Raw genomic sequence first — 20807 nt, forward strand, 5'->3', positions numbered from 1 at the left:
CATTTGTTAGCTGTTTTACGTCATTTTGAGATTTTACCCCATCCAGTCCTCCCATGATTACTATTCTTTTAGTACGTCAGTGGTGACTTATAAAGGGTCTGTGGTACTTTAAGCTATTTCTGTCAGTGATACTGGTAAAGCCTTTTAAAATCACTGTAACCAACCAGAAATACCATTACCTTCATGATATTTAGACCAAGGAATTATAGCTATCAAACTCTTGTGACAAATAAACAATTTGCCAACACACAAGCCTTCAGTTGCCTCTACTAATATAAATAATATCCAAATAAATACACGCTGACATGTATAAGATGCCAAACACATACTCTTAAAACCCTCGTGAAGTAGGTGTGTCTAGAAGATGCCCTAAATGTCTGTGACTAGCTGGCACCAGGCTTGTGAGATGATACGTTGTTGTTGTTGTTTTTCTCCCTGCCATACAGACAGAGCTATGACATTCAGATTGTAGCGCTGGTAAACCAGACGGGCTTCCGATCTGGGAACACCCTCGATTTAAAGAACCCTTTCTTCAGGTAAGATGCCCTCATCCATTTCACACCTGTGTATATAGAATCTCACTTGACCATAGGACAGGTAAAGAGGTTTCAAATAATTCTATCTATCCTAAGAGGAAAAAAGCATCTATTCTTCCTCTCTAAGGAGACTTGGATCCCAATAAGGAGTTGAACATTTTATGTCCCATTAAGCAGAATTCAGTAGAGAACAGTCCCACCCTGAAACAGAGCGCTCCGCAGAGCCCTACAAAGGGCGTCCTCCTTCCTGCTGAGCTGTAATGAGCTGTGTGACCTCAGGCAAAGTCGCTTTCCTTCTGGCATTTGGTCTTCTCTGCAAAATGTGGAGTTGAAAGATGATCTCCTCTGACCTCTGTTCACCGTGGGATGACTATATAGCAGTTGTTCGGTACACCTAAAACATGAGTCCGTTTAAAGTACATTTTGGAGGGGTTTTTTTGAGACCGTGTACGTCAGGACATAACTCTCTTTGGAAGCTATGCAGATTTTGTCTGACACAGATAACTTGCCACAACGAGCTGGATACAACAAACGTTTCTTGAAAAGCTCTCCATTTTTATACCTCGTCAATATGAGCCTATTAAAACTCCACACGTGAAATCAACCACACAGATAAAACCACCGGACACTGTCATTCTTGACTTCCTTATTAAAAAGCAACTTTTCCTTCATATTGTAATGTCTCCCCAAGGCTTTAATTCAAAGCATCATGTCTGTATAGTGTTGGAAAGCTTAAAGAGAAGAGGAAACCCAGGAAACCAAACCAAGAATTCTTTGAAAGAGATGGGAAAATGAAATGCTGACCTTGAAGCAGGGGAGGAAAAAAGTGGACAAGGCTGTAACTGCGTATGTTGTGTGCAGGGTGTCACACGCGGTATGAGTCTTTGAAACCTATTTTCGGTTAGGGGTATGGATCTCATCTCTAATTCTGAGGGAAGGAAGGAATTCTCACTCCCATCACTTTGCACAATCCTGCCATGTAAAGCAAAAGGCACAGGCTTTGGCCTCAGAGAGAACAGGCTGGCTAGTCACCAGTACTGTTCAACCTGCCTGAGCCTCAGTTTTCTCATCTTTAGAACAGGATGAACAACATACCTCGCTGGGAGGTGGCAAGGATTTCTGTAACACCTCCCAGTGAGGAGCAGTTCCCATAATTGGTGCTTAGTAAATGCTGCTCTCTTTTCTTCCTGTTCTCTGCTCACGAGCTCACTCTGTGAGTAAATAGATGTTGATCTGTAGTTTATTGCAATCCATTGGATTTTGGAAAAGAAAATGAATTTTTGTAAGCTTTTAGAAAACCCACCTTTTGAATGCAAGAACCATGTGAACTAGTAGTTCTGGAGTCCCACTTTGATTTCATTGTACAAAAACAAGGTTTGAGCCAGAAAACCACCTAGGGAGGGCCTTGGTGTTGACCAGCCCCTAATTTTCATGAAGGCACACACACACAGTGGCCATGAGGTCAGAGTGAGAGTTTGTCAGAGATCTAGTGATGCTCAAGATGGCCAGGGCCCTGTCAAAGCAGGGGGACTGTGGAGCACCGAGCAGCCGCCTTTCCTCTACCTGTTTCTCTCAGCAGCAAGGCTGACTGATAGATTTAGTTAAACAGATGAGATGCTTAAAAATGTGGCTCCGCTGGGAATTCCAGATCGTGATTATACTTCTTTACTATCCCTTTCCTGATGTCTAGGCCTCAATATCCTCGGCAGGGATGTGTAAGCCAAAGGACAGAACCTTTGCGGAGTACTTAGCATATAGTAGGCGCTCAGTTAAATGTTGACCAGTGATAATACCCTTCTGCTCAACCACATTCAACTCTTGTTATTGCAGCAACACAAGGGTGTGTGTGTGTGTGTGTGTAGTACATGTATGTTGAGGGAAATTAAAATAAATGGCATTACCTAGAATAATTATTAGCCTCAAAATAAATTTCTCTCCATTTGCTCTTTATTCTACCCGTTTTTAGGTCACAGTAGACCCAACTGACACACAAAAGCAAAAGACTCGTGTTTGTTTTTCAGCCAGTCCCCGAGCCACCTGACCACCAGTGATATGCGGTCCACAAATGAATTACTGGAAACATGAGCACCCAGCATTATACATGCTGTGAAAGTTGCTGTTTTTCCATGGGCAGGGTGGGGGGACCTTTATTTTGACTATTGACTATTTTTAAGTCGTTTGAAAATAAAAGGAGAGCTAACAGCTGTCACTAAAAGTGAGCAAGGGGACAAAACTACTCCATCAGGGAGGGAAAGCTCTCCAGTAAACCAGTAGATTTGCCCAGAACTGTGAGAGGAGTCCCTCATCACTCAGGTCCCAGACAGTCTGTCCCAGGACCTGGCCAGGCCACTGGCCATGCTGGGCTGCGGAAGTGTCACCACGACCAGGGCAGATGCAGCCCCTGCCTCCTTGAAGCTCTCCTTGTAGTGGGAGGGAAGTGGGCAGGAAATAGCCAACTGCAGAATTAACTGTCATGACAACTGCAGTGCGTGACCTGAAGGAGAGGTAGAGGGCGCCAAGAGAGCATTGATGGGGAGATCTGGAGCAGAGCAAACCCATAAAACCAGAACCACAGGTGCCCCACACCGAGAAGGAGCTGACGCTGCTTGAGAGCACTGGGAGAGAGAGCCTTGTGGTACACTGTTGCAAAATCCCACTAAGGGAAAACAGGACCCCCAAATTTCCTGTGGAACGAGACCTTAAGCATGCCCACTTCTGAGAAGCCTTCCAAGCCCTGGGCTGGCTTAGGTGCCCCTCCCACATCACTCAGAATGCCCTGTGCAGACACCACTTTTAGGGCACCTGGATGACAGTCTCAATTTTATTTCTCTGCGGTGCCTCGTACCTTGAGCACGAGAGCCTACCTACTGCCTTTGGGATACAGTGCTATGCAGTAGGTGCTGGATAAATGCATGATGAACGGGGAATGAATGTGGCCCCAGGGAGCTCCTGATGGGACCTAAAAGAACTGAGCTTGTGATAGACGCTGTAGCCCAAAGGCCAGTTTCATCTTCCACACTCACATTGCAAGCCAAGCCTCTGTTCTACTCACAAAACAACTGAACCCTCTTTCCCCCAAACATTAAGTTCCCTTAATTTCCTCAAGTTAAATATTACCTTCCCTGGTGCTTTTTTTTCACCCGAATCATTAAGTAGTTATTGTATGCTACGCACTCTTCTCATTCCTAAGGTGGAAGAGAATGAGATGCTTACAAACTCCCTGGTCTCGTGGTTAGATGTCCCCCCTCAGACATCAGGAAAGAAATAAGATAATTTCAGGTAGTTGTAACATTTCTGAAAACGATAAACAGAGTAATGTCTCCCTGATTTCAAGAATTACTGTAAAGCTGCAGTAATCAAGACAGTGCAGTGCTGATGGAAGGGTGGCATGTAGATGAATGGAATAGAATAGAGGTCAGAAACAGCGCTGAACTGTATGTGAGTCAGTCTTCAACTAAGTTGCACACTCAGTGGAGAAGTGACAGCCTTTTGAAAGTGATGCTGAAATGACTGGATATCAGTAGCAGCTAACTTCCTTCCATACCTCACACCATCTCAAAATTAACTCAAAAGGGATCATCTATTAAAATGTAAACATAGAAGAAAATATTTGTGACCTTCATTAGACAACAGTTTCTCAGATGTGATACCAGAAACACAGATCATAAAAAGAAAAAAATGATCAGTTGTACTTTATCATAGTTTTAAAAATGAATGAAAAGATGTCACAAGCTGAGTGAAAATATTTGGAAATCATATATCTGGAGAAAAACCTAGTATCCAGAATATATAAAGAAAGTGTGATATAATACTCTCAAAGATAATAAGAAAAACAGTAAGAAAATCATGACTTTTTTAAAGAACAAAAGATTTGAAAAGATTGAACAAAAGATTTGAACAGATACTTCATCAAAGAAAAAATAAGCACATAAGAAATGTTCAAAATCACTAGTTATTAGGGAAAACGCAAGTTAAAACCACAGACATACCATTGCGCACCTATTAGAATGGCTAAAATAAAAATTCTGACAGTACCAAGTGCTGAGGAAGATGTGCAGCTCCTGGAACTCTCATTCATTGCTGGTCGGAATGCAGAATGGTACAGCCGCTTTGGAAAGCAGTTGGACAGCTTCTTATGCAGGTAGACATTCACTTAACCACATCACCCGGCAGTCCCACTCCTAGGTGTTTATACAAGTGAAATGAAAACTGCATTTGAATGTTTGCTGTAGCTTTTTTTATAATCACCAAAAACTGGAAATAACTATCATGTCTTTCACATGGAGAATGAATAACCAAACTGGTCCTTCCATACACTGGAGTAATTTTCAACCATCAAAAGAAAGGATGGATGCATAGAATAATACAGTTGAGTCTCAAATACATTATGCCGAGTGATCAAAGCCAGACTCAAAAGGCTACAGACTCTATGATTCCATTTCTCTGACATTCTGCCAAAGGCAACACTGGATGCAGAAAGCAGATCAGAGCTGGGGTGGGGAGCGGCTGGCTGGAAAGAGAGCATGGGAACCTTTGCAAGGCGCCACGACTTCTCCGCATCTTGATTGTGGCGGCGGCGTTATGTCTTTATGCGTTTGTCACAACTTACAGAACTGCACACTAAAAATGGTGGACTTTACTGTATCTATAAAATATTTTAATTATATAAAACTTACAAGAATGAAAAAAGGGGTAGCAGAGAACCGGCGAACACATAGAGGTGTGCCGGACAGGGGCAAAGCCAGGCACTGGAGGTGGGTGTTACGTACGGCAGGTGATCTTCTCTTCCAGGCCTCTCGGAAGAGTGGAGACTTAGATGTCAGGAAGGAACCCGCCTGGGCAGACGTGCACATGCACGCAGAGCCTTCTGCAGGGGAACAGCAAGGGCAAGGGCCTGAAGCAAAACGAACGTACTGCATAGCAGGAGAGAGACAAATAAGTCAGTGGGCGCTTAGTCTTTGCTATAAGCCTGTAAAAGAAGAAAAAGTTTTTTTAGTGAACACAAATCTGGATCATCATCTCAGATCTGAATTTAGGCTATGCATAATCAAACTTCCTAAATATAGTGGGTAAATATAGATCTAAGGCTGCCCATAAAAACTCCAGGGAAGGGCCTGGGAGTGGGAGGGGGCGGAGAGGGAAGGAGTGAACTCTGGCTTTGGATCTGGTGGAACTTCTCAGTGTCACAGTATCACCTTCTCTGTTTTAGGTTTGCTTAGAAGATAGTGACATGCCAAGCCATAAGTACACGAAGGCCTGAAAAGTCCCATGACATGCAAGTTCATCCTTCATGTTCCAAACACGTGTTCTAAATTTTACAAGGATGTTGAGGTTTATTTAAATTCCCTTTTCCCCCTAATGTTAAAATGTGCATCCTAATTTTACTGACCAATCTATTTCTTGGTGCTTTTTTATCTGGACTGGCTCCTTACAGCTTTCTGCATGTAACTGAAGAATACTTTTCTTTTTTGCTATCTTTTTTTTTTTTAATTAGTAAACAGCCAACAGCACTGCTTTAATTGTTGAAGTATTTAAAAAAAATTTAACAGAATCCTACCTCATGTTTATATGTATGCATATGTATGACATGACATAAGAGCATGTTAGGGGCGATCTATTAGCAGTTTTCATCTGTTTTTGCAAATATTTTCAGCACATCAACAGCTAGTGCCTAGTTCAGCAACGTGTTAAAGAATTTTTGCCTTCTTCGTGTGATGTCAGGAATGTTCTTCATTGGCAGTATTTGATGACTCTGTATGTAGTTAAGAAAATGAAGATGGAACCTTTGTCAGCCCTCATAGGCTCACAGTGAAAACGTACAGCGTGAGACACCGGGGAGGCCTCTCCTTTACTTTAAGACATTTGTTACATGTCACACTTCACAGGGTGATGAAAATGGTCTTTCCAAAGAGTGGGTTTCGCTCTGGCCCCCAACCCTTATGAAAACTGATGTCACGTCAGCTTGACGAGCTAACGAAGGCCAACAAGCAGCCTGCTCGCTCCGTGAGGGAAACTGGGGTGAAGACCAGCCGCCCAGCCCCTCCGCCAGCCAGTCGCCCACCACCGTCACCCTCCACTCGGGGGCTTCGGCTCCTGTCCGCTCAGTTTAAATCCTCCCTCCAGCTGCTCCAGCAGCCTTACATCGCCGCAAAGCCGCCTCACAACACACCCTCTCCAGGTGCCCTGCTGGCCCCCTTCCACACTCTCTAAAACCACCTTTCCTTACCGAACCCTTTCTTGCTGCATTTTATCACTCCATACCCTGAACACACACCTATCTTTCTCTTCTGTTAACTAGCTCTTTGTGGGTTGGATCTGACTGAGGTCAGTTCACCTAATAATGTTCCACAGCACCTAAGAGTACACCTAGTGCATGGAAGGTGCTCGATAGCTGTACATTGCTAAATAAATTTATCCTGAACTTAAGAGTCATTGGAATTATGGAATCAGGCCTGACAATGCTCTAATTGCCTTCCAAGAATGGGAGGTGGACATGGTGTAAACCTTGGATTATAGAAGCACAGTCCAGCTGCTGCCGCTGCCTCCACCCACACCCAGGGCAGACATTCACAGTCGGTTCCTGCACTCTTTCCCGCTCATCCCTCATGTGGTCTCACTGCCCTTCTTGGCCTGATGCTCTTGGAAGCCATTATCAGTCTATAGAAGTGGGCACAAGAGATGAGCCCATGACTTTTAATGATTCGAAAAATTAATGTTCTCAGTCTTTGAACAGTCCTGGAGATCTGTAGTAGTTGTGAGTTTGTCATTTTGCTGAAGCACAGATTTGCTACAGATACATGCTACGGGATGGGTGTGAGGAAGTGAGTGTCTTTCTGTCAGTAGCTCAGAGGATGCACCGCCATGTAATCGATAGCTATCCCGAGGTAGTCCTTAAAAATTGGTTTTCATCATCTTCACTTCATTTCTAGAAATTTAAGTAAGTTCTTAGTAAGTGTTAATAAACAAATGATGCAGGGTAGAGCTTATTTTAATGGAGAGATTTAGTAACTTTACTACTTATTCCAGTCTTGTCTCTATCGAATTATTTGGAACCAATGGGGATGACGTATTAAGCGTTAATTTACTGTGTTTTGTGGGGAAATTACATTATAATAGTATTTGCAGATTTGAAAGTGACCTCAAACATGTCCCCTGTGAATATCAAGAAGAGATTGAGAATTTAGGGAAACCTTGGAAAACTCATCATTCATGAAGCTATCACATCGTGATTAAGACAAGGCCAAAGCCCTGGGGAGTCATAGCAAGTTGGTCAGGAGCTGATGTCAGGAGCTGCTGGGCAGCAGCCTCCACCTCGGGCTCTGCACCCAGGTCAACTGTGGGACTTGGAAGTCGCGAGGCTGAGGAGCTCCAGGAAGTACACCAGAAAGTTGCTGTAGAGGTAAAATTATGTTTTTGACAGCCAGTGACACAAGACCCTGACTGAAAGTATGTTCCACAGTAAATCTATCGTATCACAGCACAATGAGTCCAGAGGTAGAGTGGACTCCAGGATTGCTGATTTCATCAGGGACTGAGATTCTTCCTTCCTTTTGCTCTGCCGTCCTTCCTCATAGCATAACCCTCCTTAGAAGCACAAGGTGACCGTGGAAGTTAGAGGAGTCACATCTATACACACAGGATGTCCAGGGTCATAAAAGAGGCTATCACTTCCGGTGCCTCCTCTTAATGATAATGATAGTTAACACTTACATAACACTTACTGTGTGCCAGGAACTGTTCTAAGCCCCTTATGAACATTAAATAATTTTGATCCTTACAACAACCCTATTAGGTATGTATTATTATTAACCCCATTTAACAGATGAGGGAATGGAGGCAGAAAGAGAAGTAACTTTCCTGATGACATGCAGCTAGTAAGTGGCAGCACCAGGATTATAATCCAGGCATTCTGCTCTGAAGTCTGTGCCCTTAACCACCAAGCTCTCTACTACAAGAAAGCCTTTCCAAAAGCAACACACAGTTGTGCCTTCCTGCTTCAGTGGCCAGACCTGAGTCACATGCCCACGTCTAAGCCAATCATTTACAAAAGACATGAGATTACCACAGAGCAGCTGATCAAGATTTATCACTGAGCTGGAGAGAGACTCATCTTTCCCAAGGGATGAACCCTGAAAAAAAGTCAAGTTCTGTTCCCCAAGAAGGAGAATGGACATAAAACAAGGAGCCAGTATCACCTGCTTATGAGGGGCTGCCTACAAAGCGGCCAGCTACACGACCAGTTTCATCTCCTCTGCGCTCATAAGGTAAGATGGTGTGTTACTCCGTAGTCATCTGTGCATGTCTCTCTCCCTCTTCCCACTTGCTCGCAAGTACTCCAGAGATAGGCACGCATCTCACAAATCTGCATATTCCCCACGGGGCCTGGCATAGGACCCGGCTTATAGAAGGTGTTCAAGAAACGTTTGTTCATTGTAATTGAATTTTCATTCTCAAGTCTACTTAATTGGAGAGGTCAACAGTTGGCCATGCTCAAGGCAGGCAGATAATGCATTTTCACATTGATCTAGCAATCAAATAAATTCTGAGAAATTTCCCTTGCCATGCAAAATAGCATGAAATCACACATTAACATAGGTCAATGCAAAAGCCCAAACTTACCACATTGTTAGTGTCTTGCACTCAGCACCCTTGGAAGTAACATTAATGTCACATTTTTATTATGACTTGACATTTCCACAGTATTTAAAGATACACATCAGAGAGCCGTAGACAGAGCAGGCTACATAATTTTACCACCCAGTGCAAAAAGGAGATGCAGAGACCCAACCTGGATAGATGAGTCATTCTCCCCTTTTATGAGCCTCGTGTCCCAACCCCTGTAGACAGGTGACCCCCAAGAGACTGCAACTTCCTGGCACCTAGATTGAGAGTGGGTGGGAGGGCCTCATGGATTTCCCCACCGAGCTCAGTCTCTGACTTCCCCAGCCCGAGACGCAGCAGGACACGTGCCTGATTCCAGCTCTACCTGTGCCCTGCCAGTCACCCCCTGGGAGCAGAGTGTAACAGCAGGAGTTGGGCCACCCTCACTTGATCCTGCAGTAGTCAAAGGGGCAGAGGCAGGGAGGGGAGGCCAGGCAGAGCCTGGGGCTTAGCGCATGCATGAGAATTCATCCGAGATAGGTGGCGGGAGGGCAGGACCACCTGTGAGCCGGGGCCATGAGCCGCAGGTGCATGCTGTAGTCCCAGCATACTCCACTTACAAAACACAGATTGAGAGGTAAAAGTATTAAGGATCTGAAGACAGTGACCACAGAACATAAACCTCAAACACCCTGCGTACAGGATCCTTTGCAACTGCACTTATCACACACACTGGCCCTAAAGGTGAAGTGTGGTGCCTTCCTCAGCTGTGAGTATCTGTCTGTGGGGAAGAGCGACATTGTCTTAAGTCATGCTGACTGCATGCACGAGCTTGTCTGAGGGGACAGGGAAGAAATTAGACAATGAAGAGGGGAATTGCTCTCTGTACAGGTGTTCATCCTGGGTTCCATTCAGTGGCTCCTTTCCAAATATATATATGCCATGGTGACTTTGGGCTTCTCCCTGTAGACAGGGAACCAGGAGCCATTCCATGATTTTTATGTGGAGTGGCACAGTCAGATCTGTCTCATAAATGGGTTTCTCTGGGGACAGTGTGGAGGAGGAACTCAAGGAGGCAGCAGCTCTAGGCAGGCAGGTGAACGAACTTCTACACCAACTATCACTGAAAGTGACGTGACAGCACAGTGGTTCAGGATGAGGGCTCTTTAGTTAGAGTATCCCTGGGTTCACGCCCTGTTTCTGTCACTTACAAGGTATGTAACCTTTGGCCAGTCACCTGCCTTCTCTGAGATTCAGTTTCCTTACCTGCTAAAATGAAGTCATAGCAATAGGGTTCTTGGGGGATTGAGTGCAGTGATACAGATAAAGCACCTAGCACAGTGCCTACACCATTAAATACAGCTATTATCATGTTACATTACCGTAGAGAATGGATTCTCACTGACTTCTCTTCCCAGGCCCATGTCAGTATCCCTCCTAAAGCTTCTGTGCTTCCAGTTATAAGAGGAAAAGGGGCGCATGCCGACCACCCCCATCTACCAGTCTCTCTCCCCTCAGGAACCCGTAATTCCATGGGGCAGAAGGGGTGGCTGTTCATTCCCTCCCCTGCATCATAATCACATTCCCCTCCCTCAGGGCAGCAGTCTCAAGATCTACCTGTCTACTACAGAGTGGCATCTTAGCTCCTTGACAGAAGGAACTCGTCCCTGGGTCACTTATATCTGAAAGGAACTTAGAAAAACCCACTTTCTGCTCGTAGCCTAATTTTAAACATATTGTCTTGCTTAGGAAGTCATCTCATTCATTTATTCACCCTCTCTTGCCCTGGATCAAGAAGCCTATATAAAGGATGAACTAAAGGATGGTGATTGAGGGAAAAAATAGAAATACTCTAGCTTAATATTTGCAATATATTGTCTCCATTAAAACATAATTCATCCTTGTTATATTAATATAAGTGAAGTAATATGGAAATCCCACTTACCTGTAACTTACCAGGATAGAGATCCCCTGAGGAACACAACAGAAGTAGTTACCCCTCAGAAACACCACAGGCTGCTGGCACTGTTCCCCAGGTCTTAGGAAATACCTAGAAATGATTTTTTTTAATTTTTTTTTTTTTTGTGTGGGGAGGTAGTTAGGTTTATTGACTTATTTTTAGAGGCGGTACTAGGGATTGAACTTGGGACCTTGTGTATGCCAAGAATGTGCTTTACAACTTGAGCTACACCCTCCCCCATACATAGAAATTAGAAAGAAAGAATGTGTTCATCAAAATAAACACTCCAGGGCTATATTCTTTCAAAAATGGAGAAGTTAAACACCATGAGCTTTAGAATCTATGCCAGGTTTGCATGTGTGTGGAGACCGGCAAATTGGGGTTTTGCAGTTTGGCACAACCTGTGGAGGGCTGTTCTGGGCAATTGGAATTGCCTGGCCAGGCCCACTGAGTGATGCTACACTTGAGGAGTGGGCATGTGGACCTCGTTAGCCCTAGTGGTCAGTTAAAGAAGTTGATGCGGGCTAGGGCAGGAGTTGGAGCTGCAGGTGGTCTCTGGGTGCCACTCCTCAAGTGGGAGGAGCATAAACAGTAAACTTATAAGCAAATAAAATATAAAATGTTAGAATAGGCAGAGTGCTGTGACAAATATAAAACTGGGAGATAGGCTACAGGGTGCCTTGGGGGGTCACAGCTTAGTGCTCAGAGAGCCCTCACCCAGGTGCTAAGTGCTGGGCTGGTGAGGAAGGGGCCACAGGAAGACTGAGAGAAAAGAACTCAGGTAGAGATTATGGCAGTTGGAAGGGGTGGCACAGAGGGGTGATGTGATTGGATTTATCCCGTGTCCTGGTTCGCTTTGGTTGCTTTCAACAAGCAGACTGTTTTGTGGGCAAGAATGGAAATAGGGAAATCAGTTAGGAGGCTGTTTCCGTAGAACCAACGAGTGGTGAGGTATTAAGGCTCGGGTTTTAGTAGTGAAGATGCGGAGAAGTGACCAGATTAAGGATCTATTTTGGAGGCAGAGTAACAGAACTTGCAAGAGACTGTCAGTCGGAAAGGAAAAGAATCTAGGTGAACTCCTAAGTTTTTGGTGTGAACCATTCAGGGCTGTTTCCTAAGATGGAGAAGGCTAGGGGAGGAACAGGTTTGGAGGGGAATGGAGAGTTCTATTGTGGGCGTGTGGGGTTGGACACGGCTGCCTGTGTCCAAGTGGAGTTAAGAGCTGGCAGTTAAACGTGGGCATCTGGAACTCAGGAGTAGCTGAATATGGAGGTCGGGGTTGGGGAGCCACAGAACGGAGAGCACTGTGGTCAGACGAGGTCCCTTGGAAGACTGTGTAGAGAAGAGAGGAGAGCCAAGAGCAGAGAATGCTAATGTGTAAAAGTTGGACAGAGCAGAAGGGGTCAGCCAGAGCACCTGAGTCATCTGCCCAGTCATGTAAGAGGAACGAATGACAGGGAATGAAAGAAGAAATTGCTTCCAGGAGGAGGGATGAACAGTTTTGTGTCAAATGTGGCTGTGAGGTCAAATACGATGGAAACAGACCATTGAAATAAGGAACATGGAAGTTATCAGTGGCCTTGAGAAGAGCCATTTCAGGGGAGTGAAGGGTTTAATGACGAAGTGGAGAAAGTTATCTAGACAGCTCTTCCCAGGAGTCTTGATGGGAAGAGTAGCAGAAATATGGGGAGATCTGGGTCCCTGTATCCGAATCTCTGCCTTGATATGTCCAGCACCTCCTTTCCTCCAATTTTGGTTGGCCTGGGCCCCACCTTGGTTGCTATGGACTCCACGTGGGCTGGAGTCTCTTCCCAAACCTCAGCCCCACGGCTGGGAATGTACAACTGTCTGCGCGATGACCTTGAGGACAAACTTCTGTCTATTAGAATCTCTGTTTAAAGTCAGCGTTAACTATGTACCCAGGAGAGACATGACAAAAAGAGAAAGAAGGAGGTAAGTCTTGTCTTTACAGAATTGGAAAAGTTCTATGTACTTGATGGCAGTCAACGACAGTGCTGAGTCTTCAGAAAGCATGACCATCAAAACAGAACTGATGGTGGGAAGTCAGAGAACTCATGTCATCAGCAAGTATGAACAAGGGGACAGAAGGTCATGATGCTGGGAATTATTTAATGTTTGAATTGTCAATACATTCACATGGTTCAAAATTCAAAAAATAGAAAGGATGTACCATGGAGTCTCCTCCTGAGCCTTGTCCCCAGGCCTTCTAGTTCATGCCCGCTAAGTAAACTAATGTAAGTTTCTTGTCCATTCTTGCACACACAGACGGGAACACACAGGCACTCTCCCCACTCTCCACCTTTTGGCACAATGGTATTATACCCTACATACGATTCTGCACTTACAAAGCCAGGAATTTGGCCACATGGAGAGAAGTGGATTTTTGCAGCTTCTCCTAACAGCTATAAAATTCACAGTAAACATTTTTTAGGAAAACAGTTTATTAGGTAGTAGGCATGGTAAATGGAGTCTAAAGTGAGTTTTTCTGTGTCTGGGGGCGTCTGTTGAATGGGGTAGACCTGTGAGGAGGTGGAAGATGCCTGGGAGAGCAAAGGTAGGAAATGTGACGTTTGTGCTTGAGAATTCTCATACAAGTTCCCAGGACTGTCATGGAACTTTATCATCACCGATGTGTTTGCTTGCCATCACCCCATCCTTTCCAGTACTTCTGGGAAGGCTCTGCCCTCCTGCCAGCACCCACATGGGGGTCCTTGGCTGGCTCCCTCCAAAGTCAATCAGCTACCAAGATCACCACCTGTTCCCTGTCAAAATTGGCCTTGTATTGCAAACGCCTCCCTCTTGGCTGAGCATCCTCGCGATGCCTCCATCAGGGTTTATGGCGTAACCGGGTCCCCGTGCTCCTGCTTTGATGTCCCACCACCAGCTGCCTATCTGAACCCTGTTCCTAGTAGGGGGCGTGTGCCTCTTGGATGTGAATCAATTCTAACATTAAAAAATAGGACCCTATTTTTTAAATTACCATCTGCCCTGCCAAATGAAGTGAAGCTCATTTTCAGATGATTCCCAGCTGTCATAATAGCATTGTGCCTGGATGGCTCCATCATCCCAGAAGCAAGGAGGGCAATTTTACTTCATGTTTAACTTGATAACAGGAATGGTGACTGGAAATCAGCTCGAGATATTTAGAACAGCTACTTATAATCCCATCAATTAACATTTGTCCACTGCTTTGCTGTTTATAAAGCACTTTGATGTCCACTGTCACAGTATATGTTAGGGAGTGATGGTGGCTCCAAGGAGAGAACAGAACAAGTATTTTAATGCCTAAGCTTAGAAATGGAGAGCAAACAGACAGGTTCTTAGAAAAGAGAATATCGAAAGCAGACCACAGAGCTAAGCACAAAAGAATAAGCGTTACCAGTGCCAAACCCAGAGAGGCTGAGATGGAAATATTGCTGATTCAAGATGGACAGATCCTGGGAGCAGGGTCAAGGCCAGCTGAGGTCCTGTAGCAGTGTTCAGGGTGGAGGATTTTTGGACAACTGTTCAGCCCAAGTAAGTTGTTTTTTTCTTTTGTTTATCACATAGGTAATACATAACTTCATTTTAAAACATCAGAACTGCAGATAAGCCAAAAGAAAATGGTAGTATATTTTCAGCTTCTCTGTCTAGCTCCTCTTACGGCCACATTCTTGGAGACGGTTGCCGGATCTCACTTCTGCTAGTACCTACCACGTGCTGCTGCGTTGTTTCCCTGTATAATGCCCACCTGCTCTCCCTTCCTGTGGTTTGGGAATCGGCATTTTCCTGGCTGGTGATGACTCAGTGATGGACTTAATTGATGATAACTGCGTTTCCTGGGGTGTTGGTACTCATAGTTATCTTTTGTCTCAGAGGCTGAAATGCATAACATATCCATATAAATTGTGAAAGAATTAGGCTAATGAATGTCAAGCAAAATCAGGATTCACTACATTCTGGCTATTTTGATTTGCCATTGTTGAAGAAATGTTTTCTTTATGGTGCTTTCCCCAGAGCCTTACACACTGGCTTGAACACATTTTTGTGTTTGTACTCCCCACCCTTGCTCCATTTGCCTGTTGGTTTCCCAGCATACAGTAGGCATGTAATACATGTTTACTAAATGAAAGTTCTCTTTCTTAGAGCGTGATGAAGCTGCCCTGTGGATGGATTCAGTAGGCTTTGTTTCCCATGAACTCCTGTTTGAAGCTATTGTCCTGGTGGGAAAGCGAGAGCTGAACTGTTGAAAAGAAAGATTCTCCCCCTTGCGGGTCAGCGTATGGGCGGGTGTGAGGGTTAAGGGCATCCCTGAAGTGTGATGAGTCTGACTGCAGGCATGGGTACCTAAGCCTTGTTACTTAATTCCTGTACTCTGGAAGTTCTCTTCTCAAGACACCCCTCACTCCATCACTCATCTGTCTGGTCACAGTTGTACCCAAAGACCTCAAGTCAAAATGGATCTAAATTCTTGGAGCAAACTAGAAAAGTCAGGCCAGGCTGGGGACTCAAGGTGGATGTGAGCTCTCCAGAATGAAGCCCAGGGATGGACAAGAGAATGGAACAAGAAAGAGTTGCCAGTGAGATTAATACTGGCCTAGCATTTCTGGAACACACTTGAAGGGGCTTTTTTCTCGGGGAACTTCGGATGGTACTAAGCCTCTTCTGTCCCCCCAGAACCCGAAGCTGGCTCAGAGATAAGAGAGGGGCAGGGTGGGGACACAGAAGGCGGGGGAGGAGGATGAGGGCAAAGGGAAGGTGAATTAGAGGGAGAACCGAAGAGAGGGGAATTGTTAGTGGAACCAATGGAAAGAGTAAGGGTTTATCAATCGCCCTTTTCTGAGGTGGTTGTTCATGAGTGTCTTTGTCTTTCTGTCTATCTATTCATTCCATCCTGCCTTTTTCTAAAAGGATTTAAGTTGGTTTCCAAGGATAAATTGTATAGGAGGTTATACTCTAAACTCTAATTGGATAGAATGATGATGGGGACAAAATGGAGCCAAGAGTGGGGCTAGCTACACACTTGCTGGGCTGGATCATTGTGCCTGTGACCATGAGAGGCAGTGACACACATAACCAAACTGAGCGTCTTGCGAGACCTGGAGCTCTGGCCTGTGATGCGTGTCTTCCTCTGGCCGTGTCTCACTTGGACTTAGCACACCCGATCGGGCTCTATGGGGTGGCCTCTCTTTGCAACGGTGGCAGGGGGAAGGCCGACCTAAATGTGTGTGATGCTGAGTATTATACACGGTAAAACCCAAAGGCAACTATTGTTTCCCCTGCATAAGGCAAATTAACAGAAAGAACCCGCCCAACTATAGAAAATACCTAGTCAGATGTTATAAAACAGCATTCATTTTTTTTCAGAGTTCAAAAAATAACAAATTTTAAAATCCTTTTTTTGAGTTAAGAAAAAAATAGATGTAAAATCTTATTGACAGCCTCTGAGATTCTTTTCTTAGCTGACATCTCCCTCTGCTGACAGTGCCTCCTCTCACTTTTCCCTCGCAACCCAGCAGGGAAGTCCTTTGAAACTGACTTGCCTGTGAAATGCCTTTGAGTCCGTGCTCAGAGACTGAGGAGGACCAGGGGGAAGATCATACGTTCTGCTCGGGTCTTGGGGCATGGGAGCCGTGCAAGTTCAGGCAGCAGTAGGATCCACCTGTCTGGAGCTCAGAAGCGAGACCTCAGACAAAGAGACAAGTGGCAGAGTGGTCAGTGGGAGTGAAGGAAAGAAAAGAGGAGGAGGAGGAGGATGCCTGAACCTTGAGAGTCTCTCCGACATAAAGGTCAGGCAGATGGGTAGGAGCAAAACAACATGAGTTCAGTTGTTCGTTCCTCTGCCGGCCTTTTTACAGCCGTGCATCTTGGCTTGTTTAATCCCAGTGTTGGGAAACTCACTCCTCCATTGTCAAGACTTGTTTGACAGTGTTTATTGTTAGAAAGTTATTACTTAGAATGAGCTGGAATCTGCTTCCCCACAATCTCCATCCGTTTTTATCATTCTGCCGTTCTGTGCTCTAAAGATAGAATCCGTCACCTCACACGTTTTTCCCAACAAATGCTTCCCCGTGAGAATCCCGTGAGAAAAATATGGCTAAACGGTTCAATTACCCAGTTCACGGTCTAGTCCATTCCTCCCCCACCATTGTGAGCCCTTGTGAGCAAGGACTCCCCTCCCTCCCCAGCCTCCAACCTGCCACTTTCAGGGAGGCTGTCTGTTGTACTGAAAATACCCCTTGTGTGATCTCTTTGGACCTCATATCAACTGAGTGAGCTGGGCATCATTATTACCCCTTTCTAGGTGAGAGCACTGAGGCTCAGACCTGTTACTTGCACAGAGCCGCACAGCGAGTGTGTGGTAGACCCCGGCTTGACGTTCACGTCTCTCTGATAATCAAAGCTTGAGCGCTTAAGTCAACGTGATGCTCTCTGTTTTGTCTCTAGACAGCATGGGACATAGACAAAGGCCACAGTGGTGTCCACCAGGCTGAGCCAAACTGTGATAATACCTACTTGAAAATTGGTAATTTGAGGTTAGGGGGCTTATAGATGAAACAGGTAGGATTTTGTTTCTGGACACAAGTTTCTTCCCAGCTGAGGCTCATGTCTCTTCCTTATCTCGGTGTCCATGTTCGTGGAGCCGCCTTCCTTCCCGGCTTCATCCCATCAGCGGAGCGGTTCTGACAGTGACTCCTGTTTGACTCCACATGGGGCTCAGCCACCCGGCCGCCCTCCCGCTCAGCGCTCCGTCCACACAGGACTTCTGCTGTCCTCAAGTTTGGGTCAGTCCTTCCAGCACCCATTATTCTGAATTCCTCCAGAGGGCAACAGATTCCTGCTGGCCATATTTTGGATGTCATGGGCTCCCCACTAACCATCTCTGAAGTTAACCTCAAACAGTTGCTAGTACTTCTTTTATTTATATATATATATATATATATATATATATATAAACTTTTTTTATTGAGTTATAGTCATTTTACAATGTTGAAAAGGGAATGAGTACTGGATGATACGTTGTGAGTGTCACTGAGAACGTAAGTGAAGTGTCCAACACAGTGCCTGCTCTGCTCCACATCTACACAAAAGTAGTAGCTATTATCAGTCTGAGGTGGGAAACTAAAAAAATCTGTGATGGTTCTCTGCACCTGGAGAAGATAATTAGCGGAAATGCAGGCGGCAAAGGGAGAGAGAAGTCATGGGGGTGAGAGAGCAAATGAAAGGCAGTAAGTATCATGAAAGCCGTAGAAAGAGGTGTTTTCCTCCAGTCCTGCTTCCTAGCAGACATTCAAGAGTCTCTGTCTCGGGTGTGGCTAAAAGATGCAGGGGTTTTTCAAGATTTGTTTCTGTGGAGACGTGGGGATAAAGACAGACAGCAGACAAACGGAGCAGGTCTTAAGGAAATAAAAGCCGTACTGAAGACTATTTATAAAGTGTGGCAAGAAAAGAAAGCAGAAGAGAGAGGCAGCCATCCAAGGGCACCGGGTTATGTCAAGTAGATGATGGATAATACTCGCTGAGTATTTATCACGGGGCTGGAGAAGCAACTGAGGGAGTGAGTGAAGATGCTTGTAGCTCAATCAGATGACTTTGGTAATGTTGACGGTGTTTACTCTGTGGCCTATATCCCTTTTTGGTAATAGTGGGGGGGTGGGAATTGGGAGGGTTAGACAATATTTTCGGCCCAAAACACATCTTTACCAAGAGCATTAGGCAAAAATCCTTTCACCTGCTACATCCTGTGGCTATCTCAACTTCCCACCTGTTTCACAGTACCCTCCAATTGTCTGAGATCTGAAATAAGGGGTCAGTCGGAGAAGACCCGGGAATACCAGTTTGGTTGGAAGGTGATCATCATGGATTTGGAGGTGTGTCAGTGTGAGGCTGAGAGTTTAAGTCCACTCAGGAGCATCTCCTGAGGTTCTTAGGCTCACATTGGCAGAGGATGGATGAAAATCCATTTATCTGTTCCCCAAGCCCATTACCTAGATCCAGACCCCCACTCGGTGGGTCCTATTGATTAGGAAGAAAGAGTCTAAGCTTCACAGGGCTAGGTGGTTACTGTCATACTGGCCATTTACTTAGACCAGGGCTGTGAGGAAATGTAGGAGAATCCTCTAGGGGTCTCATCAATGCAAATTCTGCCTAAATTAATCTGGGGTGGGGGTGGGGTGCTGAGAGTCTCTGTTTTTAACAAGCTCCCTGGTGGTGCAAATGCATACGCTGCTGGAACCAGTGTGATAAAGCATGCTTTGGGTAACAAGGCCACCTCATGTGGGACACTGGTTTGCCCACACTCACCACTGTGACATCTGATGGGTACCTGAGGCACTCTTGGTGTCCATTCCGCTCCAGCACTGGATTCCTCCCTCCCACACTCCGCACCACCAACCCCTGCCAGGAAAATGGCAAGAAATAAAAATTCAGCAACAACAGTTGCTTGGAATCTTGAATTTACAGCTTCAAGATCTTTTCCCTCTATTTGCTTTGGTGGGGAAAATGTTTTTCTTTTTTGAATCTCAGAATTCTTGATTTTTTTTTTTTTTTTGACCATCACCATTTGGCACAAACCCCCTTTTGTTGATTTGGCATTTCCTCTGTGCCTGAACTTTCTGGCTTTGGAAAAAGCTTCCGTCTTTTATGAGGCGCTTTTAACCTGCAGGATTTCCATTTAGCTTAATTGGCATATTTATGTATTGAGATGGGTGCCTAGAGGGCTCGGGCCAAGCGTCTTTTGTGAAAATCGAAAAAAATGAAACGAGCTGTTCTCACAGTTGCATGCCCTTCAGTCATGGGGTGCGGTAAAAGGCTCATCGTTTACAGGCTGCAAAAGCTCAGGCAGATCAATAGGCAGAATGCAACTCAGGAGTCATTTAGAAAGGCCAAACTCAGGATTCTCAAAGCCCAGGTATTTCAGTAGCTTGGCCATTACTAATTCCTGGTAAATCCTTCCTGGGCCTCCATTCCATCTCTCCGTTAAGGAATGGCCTTCTCCACTCCTGATGAATCGTCCTCCTCGGGTTAAGCCAGAGAACCTTCTCCTGGGGGACGATTTGTAAAGCGTGAGGAGCTGACTGTTCCCGGCCAGCCCCCTCTGATGACAGGCCCAGCTGCACGCTGGCCCTTTTCAGGCCACTTCTGAAGCCTGGCATGCTTTGAAGGCAGGTATGGGAATTGCTTCTCACTGGTTTAATATAGCTGTGGTTAACGACTTGTAGGGTTTTATGTAGTCCAGCCCCGCTAGGCATTGTCTCTACTAAGTGTGTCAAGAGGCAAGAGAAGGTCAGAGGGCCTGGGACACAGGGCAGGGCTTTCCTCCAAGCCAGGCTGAGAAATGTCTCCTTAACAGGAATTCTTAGGACCTCCTGAAGAGTTGAGAAAGAATGAGGGACCTTTTGGTGGCTCCTGAAAGAATTTGGCCTCTGGACTCAAAAAGGCATGTTTCAGCAGAGGGGCAGGTGGTATCAGAGTAGCACAAATGCCGGGCTTGGGTGAGTTCATAAAAAGATACAGGTGAGTTTCAGGGGAAAGCCTATGGAATTCTGCTCTCACCTCTCCTCCAGGTAACTTGGAGAAGTCACTGACCCTTCAGATTCCCTCTTCCAGTGTCACAGGGACACAGGCCCCAGCCTTGCACTGAACGAAAGGAGGTACAGGAGCAGTCTTGAAGTATTCACTCCTCCTCCAACCCCAGAGCGATTGCTTAC

General features: G+C 45.4%; 1 protein-coding gene across 2 annotated transcripts in view; it reads left to right on the top strand.

Moving 5' to 3' along the window:
* Positions 1 to 6965, top strand: part of LOC105100277 (histone-arginine methyltransferase CARM1) — a 242656-nt gene extending 235691 nt beyond the window's left edge. The window contains exons 12-13 of one of the 2 annotated variants that reach the window (XM_031449785.2): positions 447 to 536; positions 5746 to 6965. In XM_031449785.2, the coding sequence (XP_031305645.1) occupies positions 447 to 536; positions 5746 to 5755 (100 nt within the window). In that variant the 3' untranslated portion in view covers positions 5756 to 6965. Of the gene's footprint in view, positions 1 to 446; positions 541 to 5745 lie in introns of those variants that run through there. The other variant, XM_031449786.2, reaches the window with a different exon arrangement.
* Positions 6966 to 20807: the final 13842 nt, after the last annotated feature.

This window comes from Camelus dromedarius, chromosome 10 (assembly GCF_036321535.1).
Source record: "Camelus dromedarius isolate mCamDro1 chromosome 10, mCamDro1.pat, whole genome shotgun sequence".
Classification (NCBI taxonomy): Eukaryota; Metazoa; Chordata; class Mammalia; order Artiodactyla; family Camelidae; genus Camelus; species Camelus dromedarius.